General features: G+C 48.2%; 1 protein-coding gene across 12 annotated transcripts in view; it reads left to right on the top strand.

The window, feature by feature from the left end:
• SERGEF (secretion regulating guanine nucleotide exchange factor) overlaps positions 1 to 12,283 on the top strand; it is a 236,452-nt gene extending 224,169 nt beyond the window's left edge. For 5 of the 12 annotated variants that reach the window (XM_045484682.1, XM_045484680.1, XM_045484683.1 and 2 more), the window contains 2 exons: positions 7,715 to 7,867; positions 11,930 to 12,283. In XM_045484682.1, coding sequence (XP_045340638.1) covers positions 7,715 to 7,867; positions 11,930 to 12,225 — 449 coding nt within the window. In that variant the 3' untranslated portion in view covers positions 12,226 to 12,283. Of the gene's footprint in view, positions 1 to 7,714; positions 7,868 to 11,929 lie in introns of those variants that run through there. The other 7 variants (XR_006714113.1, XM_045484685.1, XM_045484681.1 and 4 more) reach the window with 5 other exon arrangements.
• The last annotated feature ends 561 nt before the right edge of the window (positions 12,284 to 12,844 follow it).

Below are 12,844 nucleotides of genomic sequence, written 5' to 3'. Positions count from 1 at the left end.
CAACGGGATGGAGTCATGCAAAAGCCCTGGCACCATCCGTGGCCATAGTAGGCCCTCGAGAGGGTTAGTTGCCTTTTCTCTTCCCTCTCTCAGTGCAGCCAGGAAGCCCAGAAAGCCAGCAGTTCCACAGAGAACACAGCACTCAGAAAGACAGTCTGGGGGGAGGATTTCAGTTGTTTATAAAACAGGCCAACACGTTTCCACCTCGTAAGTTCTAAATCCATCATTCCTAGCTCCCTAGATCTAAGAATAGTCACCCAGTGGAGCCAACGTGCCACGTGCCACGGCACGCTCTCTGCGCAGGTGACTGGGAAAATGTGGCCACGGCAGCCCCAGCACCGCCTGCTCCGGGGTGGAAGGAAGTGGGGGCAGAAGGCTGGCCTCTGCCTCTCCCAGCTGAGCTGTTTCTGAACCTCTTCCAGACTCTCATGTTCTCTTCCATGCAGTGTTGATCCAAATACCTTCCTCACTGAGCTGCTCCAACCATCACATGCGGTGCCCGAAGTGATGCAAAGGGAGAGGCGGAGAGCAGTGGGAAGGTGTGTAGGTGAGGACCTCAGCACAATACTGCCCCACTCTGGGCCTCAGTTTCCTGTTACGAAACGGGACAGAGACTGACAAAGAACTGGACAACTTTTTGAGATACGGGGTTTTAAAAGAGGTTCTAAAGCAGCCCCAACATTGCAGCCTCAGAATAAGACTGATGAGGGTAAACCCAGAAACTCAGTACGTTTCTGTTTATCATCTGAACCAAGGCCATTCGTCTGTCTTGTCGGAGGGAGCCAGCCTGAAGGCCTGGGGCCTGCTTTCGGCCTCACCATCCTCCCTCTCATACACATCTACACCCACCCACACCGCCACACAAGCTCTCCATGGCCAGAGGGACTTTTGATTTGTCTCACCCCAGACTCTGCCCACCGTAAGAGGGCCTGTGCCAACTGGGGGCTCGGAACCTCCAGAAGAAGACCACCTGCTGCTCTTCTGGGCAGCCTCCTAGCCATCCCAGCCTTCTTCCTGACAGTGAGCTGCAGTCGGCCTACCCATGGCATCTCCTCCCCACATCCTCAGGTTCTCTTTTGCCCCTTCAGGAGAGAACGAGGCAGCTCTGTTATCTCACTGGCCATTTATTCATTCAGTTCATTCGTTCATTGGTTCATTCATTTATTCATTTGTTTGTTCATTCCCACAACAGGTATTTGAGTACTAATAGGTGCTGAGCACTGTTTAGGTGCTGGGATATGGCAGCATACAAAACTGAGTCCCTTCTTTTGAGGAGCTGATAGATAAACAGTAAAAAATAAATAAATAAATAAATAAATAAATAAATAAAGCAGATGAGGAGACAGAGATGGGGAGGGTTGTAGACTGCTATTTCATACAGAGTCGTCAGGGAAGGCCTTTCAGATAGATAAGGTGGCATTTGAACAAATACGTGCAAAACATGAGGGAATGAACCTGTGGATATCAGGGCAAGAGCATTCCAGACAGCAGGAATAGCAAGTGCAAAGGCCCTGAGGTGATTACTGTTTGAGGAACAAGAAGTCAGTGTAGCTGTTCTGATGTCAGTAGGGTGGAACACATGGGACTTGAGGTCGGAGAGGAAGCTGTTGTTTATCTGAGTAAGAGGAGAAGCCATTGGAGCATTCTGAGCAGAGCAGTGCCACGTCTGACTTGGGTTTTAATGGGATCACGCAGGCTCTGTGTGGAGGACAGATGACGAGAGGCAATAGAGGCCGCAGAGGAACCAGTAGGAAGCCCTCAGAGTTCTAGTATGAGGTGATGGGGCTGGTGAGACATGGCTGGTTCTGGCTATGTTTTGAATGTTACCTTCCTAATTCCTTCTTCCAGAGGCCCTCATCTTTTCTTCCATGTAGACACCCAGCCCTCCTCCTCCTTGCTTTCAACGTTCACCCCAGCTCCCCTTCTCAATGTATTCTCAGCACTTCCATGGATCCTGGTCTGGAAGGGCCCCTAGGCCAGCCTGCTTCCACTTACAGCCTTCCCTGAGGCAATTTGGGCCACAATCCCAAAACTTCCCTAGAGTGATTCTGTGGGTGAACAGCTCCACTTTCTGATTCTGGAACGGCTCTTTCCTGCTGCCTCAGCTCCTGCCTGAGGGCGTCATGGGCCCTGGAGAGTGATGGATAGACTGGTTATTGAAAGGGTCCTGCACTGTCAATGCCCCTTCCCTCAGCCTGGCCCCGTGAGGCCATTGTCCTCACAGCCATTCTCATGGCCATTCTCTGTAGGAACTGCTTTTCTGGGCAGTGTGACTGGGGACAGAGACTTGCAGCTCTCTGTTCTTGAGGCCTATGGCCAGCGGGCAGTTCTGGCCACAGACGAGGGAATAAAGGCAAGCAACCAGGCATACAACTGAGGTTGATGGCACCCAATTTCAGCATTAGGTGTGTTCCCCTTCTTGCTACTCTCTAGACAGAACAGGGGGCTCAGAAAGACTAGATGCATACATAATCTGAGTGCCTATCCCATGTGCCTAAGGACTACTTGATGAGTGTGCCCTGTTCTCAGCACCCAACTCCAACCCCAGCTCACAGACTGGTGAGACAAGTGCAAATATAAATACCTGTAGAACCAGGAGGGGTGTGGTGTGTATGCTTAGAGGATTCTGGGTACTAGGAGCTCAGACAAAGTGAAATTAATAGCCTTCCCACAGCCCAGTGGGACCCAGCCCTACGCTCAGCCACCATTCACTTCTGCAGCAAAAGGATGACACTGGGATCAATGAAAGCAGCTCAGAGTGGGCAGATTTCAATGGATACCCTCTATTTAAGACTGGTGAACTCCTGGAGCACCTGGGTGGCTCAGTCGGTTAAGCATCCAACTTCAACTCAGGTCCATGAGTTCAAGCTCTGTGTCAACCTCTCTCTCTGCCCCTCCCCTGCCTTCTCTCTCTCTCTCTCTCTCTCTCTCTCTCTCTCTCAAAAATGAATAAATGCTAAAAAAAAAAAAAAAAGTTAAATAAACCTTAAAAAAAATTGGTTAACTCCTACTCATCCTTCAAAACCCAGCTAAGAATGAACCTCTGAAACTTTCAGTGACACCCATCTCCTTTCCCCAACAGAGCATGCCATCCTCTCCTCTATGCTACCTCTGTCCCTTAGGAATACTGTTATTTTTTAAAATATATTATTGTCGGGGCGCCTGGGTGGCGCAGTCGGTTAAGCGTCCGACTTCAGCCAGGTCACGATCTCGCGGTCCGTGAGTTCGAGCCCCGCGTCAGGCTCTGGGCTGACGGCTCGGAGCCTGGAGCCTGTTTCCGATTCTGTGTCTCCCTCTCTCTCTGCCCCTCCCCCGTTCATGCTCTGTCTCTCTCTGTCCCAAAAATAAATAAAAGTTGAAAAAAAAATAAAAAATAAATAAAATAAAATATATTATTGTCAAGTTAGCTATAGTTTTGTGGTTTTTTTTAAAATCATCATCCTTTGTTACAACTTCTTAAAGTATTTGAACAAACGACAAAATCTTGGCCACCTTTCCCCTCCATTTCTCCCTCTGTTGCTCAGAGATTGTTCACAGTTGGGGATGTATTCTTCAAGATCTGTACCTATAGAAATATATAGGGGATCTACATAAATTGAATCATACTCTGTGTTGTTCTGCAACTGATTTTCTCTCTAGAATGTCTTAGATATCTTGATGTCAGGCCATAGAAAGCTATCTCATTGTTTTTAGTAGCTGGGTAGTAGGGTCGAGCCATCCTTTCTTTAAACACTCCTCTAGGGGCGCCTGGGTGGCGCAGTCGGTTGAGCGTCCGACTTCAGCCAGGTCACGATCTCGCGGTCCGTGAGTTCGAGCCCCGCATCAGGCTCTGGGCTGATGGCTCAGAGCCTGGAGCCTGTTTCCGATTCTGTGTCTCCCTCTCTCTCTGCCCCTCCCCCGTTCATGCTCTCTCTCTGTCCCAAAAATAAATAAACGTTGAAAAAAAAATTAAAAAAAAAAAAAAACACTCCTCTATAGATGAGTATTTGGGGGCTTCCCCCAGTCTTTTGCAGTGAACACTGTTGTGTGTGGCTCCTTGTGCACACATGCCATTGGTCCCCATAATCATCCTTCTCTTGGTTTTCTTCCCCAGTGGACCGGGAGCCCGGGGGCAGAAACTGAATTTTCTTCATCTAGGTCTTGTGTCCAGCACAGGGCCAGGAAGAAGAGCTTCCACATAAGTGGACTTGCCTGAGCAAATCATGACTGTGTGAAAGGCCTGGGTGAATTCGGGGAGGGACTCTTAATTTGTCTCAGCCCAGACTCTGCCCACCGTAAGAGGGCCCGTGCCAACGGCCGGGGCTGTTGCCTGCGGCCAAGCCTGCGGGGCTGGCACAGAGCACTGGGAAAGAGGGGTGATGCAGCCAAGAGGGACAGAGGGCTTGGAGAGCCAGCTGAGAGTCCTGGTCTTGGTCACCTTGGTGGCAGGAGACAGGAGGTTGTCCACAGGAGGACCTAGTCCTTGCTGTGCTTCAGCCTGAGTCCCCCACCCAGGCCAGCTGCCTCTGCGTAAAGGATAGAGTAGCTGTTGTAATTGTCCAGGCAAGAGAGCGTGAGGACCTGCACTAGACCCAAAACACTATAGGAGGCCTGAATTCTGGGTTCTTCCCTCGCCATTCCTCGCTCACAGCAGGACCCTAGGGATCACCCTGGCAATTATGGCCAAAGGGGTGGGATCCACGTGAGTTTGGTGGCTGGACACTCAGAAGTTTTTCCCAAATTTACCCAGCTCCGGGGCCAGCTGCGGCCACAATGACATCTACCAGCTTCCTGAATCCAGAGCCTTCTCTGTGAGGCTACTCAGACCTCACCCGTCCTTCTCTCTCTGCCTGGTATTGCAGAAGACCAGCCCCTCCTGATGCTCTAGGTCTTTGTGAGGCCTTTGACAGGAGACAAGGGGAACCATTAGTTGCCTGACTTTTTGCCCACATTCTTCCTCCCTTCCCCAGCCCACTAGATGCAGGAGGGACAGGGCCTTATGCGGCTTCCTCGGGCCTGGGCCCCAATGCTCACAAGGGCTCAGTGAGGTTTGTGCTTCCTGCAGAGTGCTTCTCTCACCAGCTATGGCTCCTGCCTTCCACCGCTGACCTTGTCCCCCACACAGGTGGGCTGCTACTCTGTACCTTTTCCTAATTACCTGGGAAGCAGGGTTTTCGCTAGAGAGGATAGTATATTAACAGAAGAGGCCCTGGAGTCCCAATGCCCGGGTTAGAATCCAGTTCTGCTTCTTACCTTATACAGTTCACGCCATCTCTCTGGAAAACGGGGATAATGTTAGATTTTACCTTGCAGGCTTGTTGTGGAGATTCAGTGAACTAAGTGTTCATCACAGGGCCTGGCATACACTAACCATTCGGTGATGTTACTACATTTTCACACAGTTTGGCACTCGTGAATGAGCCTGAGACTTGGGAGTCAGGGATTCTAGTCCTGGCTCAGCATGGCTGTGTGACCATGAACAAGTTTTTTCACCCTTTGAGCCTAGTTGCGTCATCTGTAAAATGGAGATCATAACACCGGAGTCATAAATAGAGGTTGCTGTGGGGATTAAGTGACATTTGTATGCAATTGGGAAGTAATATCCCTAGGTGATAGCCTTCTTTCTCATGGTTTGAGATGGCAGCTAGAGCTCCAGCCATCACATCCACATTCCCAGTGAGAAGATAGATGAAGGGGCAACGGGTACGTGCCATCTGTCTTTGAAGGCAAGGCGCCATAGCTATTACAGAACATTTTGGCTTACAGCTCATTCACACACCCAGCTGCAAGAGAGGTTGGGAAATGTAGTCTTCATTCCGTGGTTCAGAATGAAGCTCTACCACACTAGCTCTATCACACATGCTCGGGTGTTTGCCCCTCTTAGGCAAGGCCCTCCAGCAGAAATGTGTCCCCCTCCCTAGCATTGGGCTGTAATCCCAGCACCATAAGGCCCTCTAAGGACCCAGGTTGCCAAGAAGCTCAGGCAGGTGCCACGAGGCCTGGACAGATTTGAGTATTGTGTCTAGCCTGTGCCAGGACCCTGCCAGTCCCTGGGTTCCGCTGCCTGCAGGGCTCTTAGGCTGACGCAAGTGTGGTGGGCTGCAAGCCCATCACTTGTCACAGCCTGGATGAGGCCAACTCCATTGAGCCCCATGATCAGGGGCCTGAAGTCTTAAGAGGCTAGGGAATCCCAGTAACCATGGGCTCTCCACCCAAGGCCCAGCCATGTACCTCAGGGCCAGTAAACCAGGTCTGGATCAATCAGGTGGGTTTCAGTTCCTCAAGGACCTGGTAAGTGCCCGGCACACTGAAGAGAGCCCTCTGTAAAGCCAGGAATGATCCTATAACCTACCTATTTTGAAAACTGGGTGTTCCACATTCCAGTTAGCTTAGGGAGAGGCCTACCATAGGCCATTCTCCTTCCTCTCACTTCTGCATGAGAAGGGTCTGCGTAGTAGCAGCTTGGGGAATCCAGAGGGCCTTCCCACCTTCACTGTGTCCCTAAAAAGACCCTAAGTGAGGCTGGTTGGGGGGGCATATGAAACCGATTCTCAAATGCTAGAGGGGCTTCAGTACTTAAAGGTCTTACTGAGAGTCCCTTCTGTTCAGGGCACAGCTCATCTTTCTTTCTTTCCTTCTTTTTTTTTTTTTAACGTTTATTTATTTTTGAGAGAGTATGAGTCGGGGAGGGGCAGGGAGAGAGGGAGACACAGAATCCGAAGCAGGCTCCAGGCTCCAAGCTGTCAGCACAGGGCCCAACGCGGGGCTCAAACTCCCAAACCGTGAGATCATGACCTGAATCGAAGTCAGACACTTAACCGACTGAGCCACCCAGGCGCCCCAAGGCACAGTTCATCTTTCACTTTTGAAGTTCAGCAGCCTCGTTTTTGTTTTTGTTTTTGTTTTTACTTAGGAAGTTTGTTTAAAATGTTCAGAAACCCCAAACTTCGTGTCTTTCCGCCTAGGCCTTCCCATCTGCTGGTGCCCGTCCTTTCCTCCGTGCCATTTGACACTGGCAAGGCCTTTCTTAAAGCCTTTTCCTCCCCATCCTGTGGTCTGCCTCATACGTGGGTGTGGACCATCACCGTGTGTCGGGCACTGTGCTGGGGCATGTCACTTATGCAGTCCTCCTCCTAGCGACCTTATGATGTAGATGGGGACAGAAGTACCATTATCGCGCAGCCATTTGGTAGTGTGGGACCCGGGACAGCGGAGCACAGTCCACAGTAAATAGTGGACATTGTATATGTATGCCAAGGGCTGGCAAAGTGTGACCCGCAGGCCGGGTCTGAGCTATGGCCTGTTTCATATGGCCTTGCAAGCTACGAATGGTTTTTAAAGGGTTATAATAAAGAAGAAGAATATGCAACAGAAACCAAATGAGGCTCTCAAACCTAAAATATTTACTATCTGCCTTTTTAGAATAAATTTGGCAAGCCCTGGTATATAATATGCAAAGTTAGTGCAGATTCTGGAGCCACACTTCCTGGTTTCTAGTGCCTCGCCTCATCCTCTACGAAACGAGAATAATCTACGAAACATGGCTGCCTCACAGGGTTGTTGGAATTAAATGAGATAAAGAATATAAAGCACCTGACTTCGAGTAGGCTTCTTTGGAAGTATTGGGGGAAGAAATTTCTGGCCCTTTGTCAGACTTCTCGACCCAGTGGGCATGAAAGCCCTGGCTCAAGGCCTCTGGCTACCCCGGCCCCTCAGAGCGTGTTTCCTTTGGCAGGAGGAGAGGGACCTGCCAGCTGCCCGTTGTGCCGCGTCCTGGTGGTAGGTCAGCTCTGCCTTCCTCCCACCCCCATTCCTGCTGACCGTCAGCTGGTGCCACTCACCAGGCCCGGGCGCGAAGCCCACACCAGGTGCCGAGCAGGGCCCAAAGGTACCAAGCCTCTTCCACTCTCCCACTTTGTGCCTCACGTCAACTTGGCCGAAACTCCTGCGTAACCATAGGAGCTGCGGTCCGGGGCTCATCTTCTCTGTGTGCATTTCCTCGCTTGTGGGCCAAACAGGGAGACATCTGTGTTTCCCCAAACCCAAACTTTTGGCCAGTGATTGCCTTCCTACCAGGGAAAAGGAAAAGTGAAAGGAAGGGTAATCCCTGGCCAGCCAGCTTCCCCCTGTGGAAGAGTGGTCTGGGAAAACAGATTTTCAGTGGAGAAAGGGTGAAATGTAAAGATAGAAAAGTAAATAAGATCGTTGAAAAATCAAAAAGAATACATTCTGATCCAGACAGGGATGGGCTTTCAGTTCTTAGAAGCAGTAGAAGAAATTGTAAAAGATCAATGAAGTTTACTACAAAGAACCATAAAGCTTATGTTTTATATCAAAAGACCCAAGACAAAGTTTTAAGTCAAACTAAGAAAAAAATATTTGTGCTAGATATGGCAGAGAAAGAATATTCTAAAAATAAAAATCTTTAAAACAAGAAGGCTCTTAACATAACAAGAAGGCTCTTAAGAAGGCTCTTAATAACAAATATTTACATAATACTATGTGGCAAGTACCATTCTAAGTATTTTACACCTACTTACTCATTTAACGGCTTGCAAACAACTTTATGATAAAGGTACTATTATCCCCATTTAACAGATCAAGGAACTGAGGCACAGAGACACTAAGTAACTTGCCCAAGGTCACTCAGCTAATAAATAGAGGAGCTAGGATTTGAACCCAAACCATCTGGCTCTTGGATCTGAGCACTTAAACCCTTGTATACTAAACAGGAAAAAGATATGAAGCAGACAATACACAAAAGAGGAAATACAAATATCTGAGTAACGTAAGAATTATTTTTCAGGTTTTTAAAAAATTTGTTAATGTTTATTTTTGAGAGAGAGAGAGAGAGAGAGAGAGTGCAAGCAGGGGAGGGGCAGAGAGAGACTGAGACACAGAATCTCAAGGAGGCTCTAGGCTTGGAGCTGTAAGCACAGAGCCTGGCGTGGGGCTCGAACCCATGAACCATGAGATCACGACCTGAGCTGAAGTTGGACGCTTAACCGACTGAGCCACAGAGGCGCCCCTTATCTTTCAGTTTTGATGGCAATAATGTACAAATACAAACAATGAGAAATCTTTTTGTGTCTTCAAATTAGAAAAGATTTTTTAAACATTATAATGAGCACTAAACACTGGCAATGCTGGAGTAAAACGGAAACTTCCACAGATTGCCATAGTTGTATTCAGGTGGCCTTTCTGAAAAATATTGTGGAAGCATTAAAAACAGTACTCAGGAATCTCAAAAATGTCGATACCAGTTGACCAGGAATTCCCATTTTAAGAACCTAATTTGAGGAAGCAATTAGGTAGAAAAAGATACATGTGCAAAGATACAGGAATATTATTCAAGTTATTCAAAATAATGAAAAACTCGAAACAACCTGCATATCTGTTAATAGGATACAGGTTAAGGAAATTGTTGAATCTCCATAATGGACAATCAGACATTTTAAAGAAATTTGTTTAACAAAAGATACCGTAAGCAAAGTGAAGAGACATGCCATGGACGTGTGGGAGAAGACACAATGCATAGAATAGCAAAAAAGTAGAAAATAATACATCAAGAAAACTCACAAATCGATTAAAAAAAAAAAAAAAAAGACAAACAGCCAAAGAGAAAAACAGGCAAGAATGTACAGAGGCAATTCATAAGAGGAGGCGACTCAGGGCTATAAATGAAGTGACGCTCCCTCTCACTAGTAGTCGGGGAAATGCAGATTCGTTCATTGTACTTATCAGAATAGCAAGAGTGCGAAGGTAAAGATAGAGGGAAACACATATCCATCGCTGATGGGACTGGAAGTAACTGCAGCCATTGTGGCAGCTATTAGCCGTATCTAAATCTAAACGTGTGACTCCACTCCACTCACATCTGGGGACCAGCCCTGCGCAGACGCCTCTCTGTACAGGGAGACGTGCTCAGGGGTGTTCATGGCAGCGCTGTTTATAATAGCGACAATATTACTATGAAGTCCATGATATTGTACATTATATATTGTGTAAGAAGATAGCAACAATTACCATCATCAAAGAACTGTCCATCAGAAGGGGAATGGATAAGTCAAATAAGATTTATACATAAGGGGATACTGAGCACAGTTAAAATAAATGAACTTGATCTGTGTCCGCTCGGATAAATTTCCAAAAAGAATACTGAGTGTAAAGGGCACGTGTTATAAAGATAGATATTTCAACACTATTTATATAAATCTTTAAAACAGACTAAAAATGCTACATGGCATTTAATGACATATGTGTAGAAAGTATAAAACCAGTAGCAAACACCAACTTCAAAATAGTGGCTCCTTCCTGGGAGGAGAAATGGCTGGAGGGCAAGAACGGGAAGCAGGGCTTAAACTGTTATCTTACTGGTATATTTTCTTTTTTTTAAGGGAAGCGTTGAAGCAGATATGTTGACGAATGTTCTAAATCTGGACAGAGTATGTTTCTTTCTGCTAAGTTATTTCTTGTATCTTTCTGCATATTGAACTATTTCAAAATTTCAAACAAATTATTTTTAATTTTCTTTTTGAATCCTTTGCAGTTCTGTGGAGAAATATTTGTGTTAGTAAGGGACAAAAGCAGAACGAAATATACACAAATATTTACAAATTTCACAAATTAAAGGTTTAACGTAGTAGTGCCAAGATCAAAGTCTGCTTTTTCTTTACACTCATCCATATTTTTCATTTTTTTTTTTTTTTTGGTCAGGAAGATGTGTTATTTTTATAAATTTGGGGGCAAAAAATTTTTAATGACTACAAAAAACACAAGTGAGTTTAGGCCCTAGGAAAGGGTCTAAACCTAGGAAGAGATGCTGTGATGTGTGGGGGCATCATGCTGGTCTAGAGACTCTGGCTGTATGACTGTGTTCATTCAATCTTTTATCTCATCAACGAGCCCTTATTGAGCACCAGCTGTGTACCAGGCTAGAGATACGGCAGTGAAGGGGGGGTAGGAAGTGGAGATGAATAAGTGGAGGAAGAGATAGGACTTCTGGGAAGACCCGACAGTGAATGCAATAAAGTGAATGAAATGTACATGGTCCTTCCCTCCTTGTAGAGCACATCGGCTAGTGAGGAGGGGACAGTACACACATGACTACACAAGTCATCTATCCACCACAAAGTGCGAGGGCCCCCGTGGGGGTGAAGTCCAAGGGCAATATCAAGAATCTAAGTTAGATCGAGTGGCCAGGGAATCTGGCCTCAGAACGACATTTAACTTGAATTTAAAAGGTGAGGAGGTCTGGAGCCCATTAAAAAGAGGACCTCAAGAGAAAGAAGGCCCCACCAGGCATATGTAAGGAATGGAAAGAAGGCAGGGGTTTTGGAACGTAGTGAGGTGGGGGGAGAGTAAGGGGAGGGCAGCGAGGTGGTCAGGAGCCAGGTCACTCAGGGCCTCACAGGCCAAAGAAAGGCCTTTAAGGGCATTGGAAGTCACAGAAGTCTTTTAAGCTGGGGAGTGATGTGATCAGATTTGCAGTTGTCAGAGATCATCTAGACGCTCTTTGAAGATTGGGGCAGATGGTGAGCTGCCCAGTTAGTCCCTTGGCTGTCGGCACGGCCCAGCACGCGGGAGAATGGTGCCGGGATAAGGGGAAGGTAGTGGAGATGGAGAGATGGAAGGATTTGAGCTATTTCTCTAGAGGAAGAGCCGGCAGGTCTTGGATTATGAGGTGGGTGGGAGGGAGGAGGTTACGGTGAAGGAAGGAGGAAGGCCAGGTTTGGGACAGGGACAGCTGTGGGGTGGCAGGAGTGAGAAACACTGGGAAGGCTCTGGAGGGCAGGGTGGAAGCAAGGGTGGCGGGCAAGCCACCAAGTACGGTTGAGCTTTGGTCTTGTTACGTGGAAACCGGGGTTTAGGATATTACCTGTGTCCCCAGGTTGATTGTTTGAGCCCTGTTCTCAAAGCCACTTCTACAGCAGTCTTTTCTTTTCCACAGGAGGGACGTGCTACTCTTGGGGCTGGAACGAGCACGGCATGTGTGGGGACGGCTCTGAAGCCAACATCTGGGCCCCGAAGCCTGTGCCATCTCTGCAGTCGTCACTGGGACTCCTTGTGGGCTGTGGGGCTGGCCACTCCCTGGCGCTCTGCCAGCTGCCAGCCCTCCCTGTGTTGGGCCAGCACCCCAAGGTCACTGGCCCTTCCCCAGATGCCGCTGAGAGTGCCAAATCTCAGGAAGCCATGGACAGAGAAACTGGAAGGAAAGACAACCAGAAACTTCTACTGAAAGCCTGACAGGTCCAGAAATGGGGGGCTTGTGACAGAGGCCCTTTAATAAAGTGATTTTTTCCTACCCGAAGTGTTCCCAGAGAATTGCTTGGTCAGGTTGTGTGGTCGGCCTGAGAAGGGGGGCTGACCACAGGCCAGAACAATGGGAGGCGGCCGGCTCAGCGTCTGGGGTTCAAGGAGACAGACATCCTTCCTGCCCAGCAGATGGTGCTGGGACCCCCCCTGAGGGCAATAACAAGAACCTCACTTGGTTAACATGGCTGGGGAGTCTGGCCCCTAAGCGACATTTAAACCGGAATCCCCAAAGGACATGGAAAACAGCAGCTCCAGCCTGTCTTTACCTGGTGGGGATGGAATACCCAGCCCCATCCCCCGTGGTTATTTTGGTCCAGCAGCCTTCAATTCGGCAAGAGAAACGGTTCCCAGGCCATGCTCAGAGCAGCCAAAGGCCTCCCCTGAGGTTTTATTCTCAGCGCCTGGAGCATTAATTTACTGATTTGAGGATTAGTTTGCAGGTGGATACTCGGATGGGAAGGAGTTCTTGTCTTGGTGACTAGAAGAGAGAAGTCCCTGGATGGGGGGGGGTGGGGGGGGTGGGGGGGGTAGGAAGTGGAGATAAGTGGAG

The sequence above is a fragment of the Leopardus geoffroyi genome, chromosome D1 (assembly GCF_018350155.1).
Source record: "Leopardus geoffroyi isolate Oge1 chromosome D1, O.geoffroyi_Oge1_pat1.0, whole genome shotgun sequence".
NCBI lineage: Eukaryota > Metazoa > Chordata > Mammalia > Carnivora > Felidae > Leopardus > Leopardus geoffroyi.
This window is presented reverse-complemented; position numbering and strand designations above follow the sequence as displayed.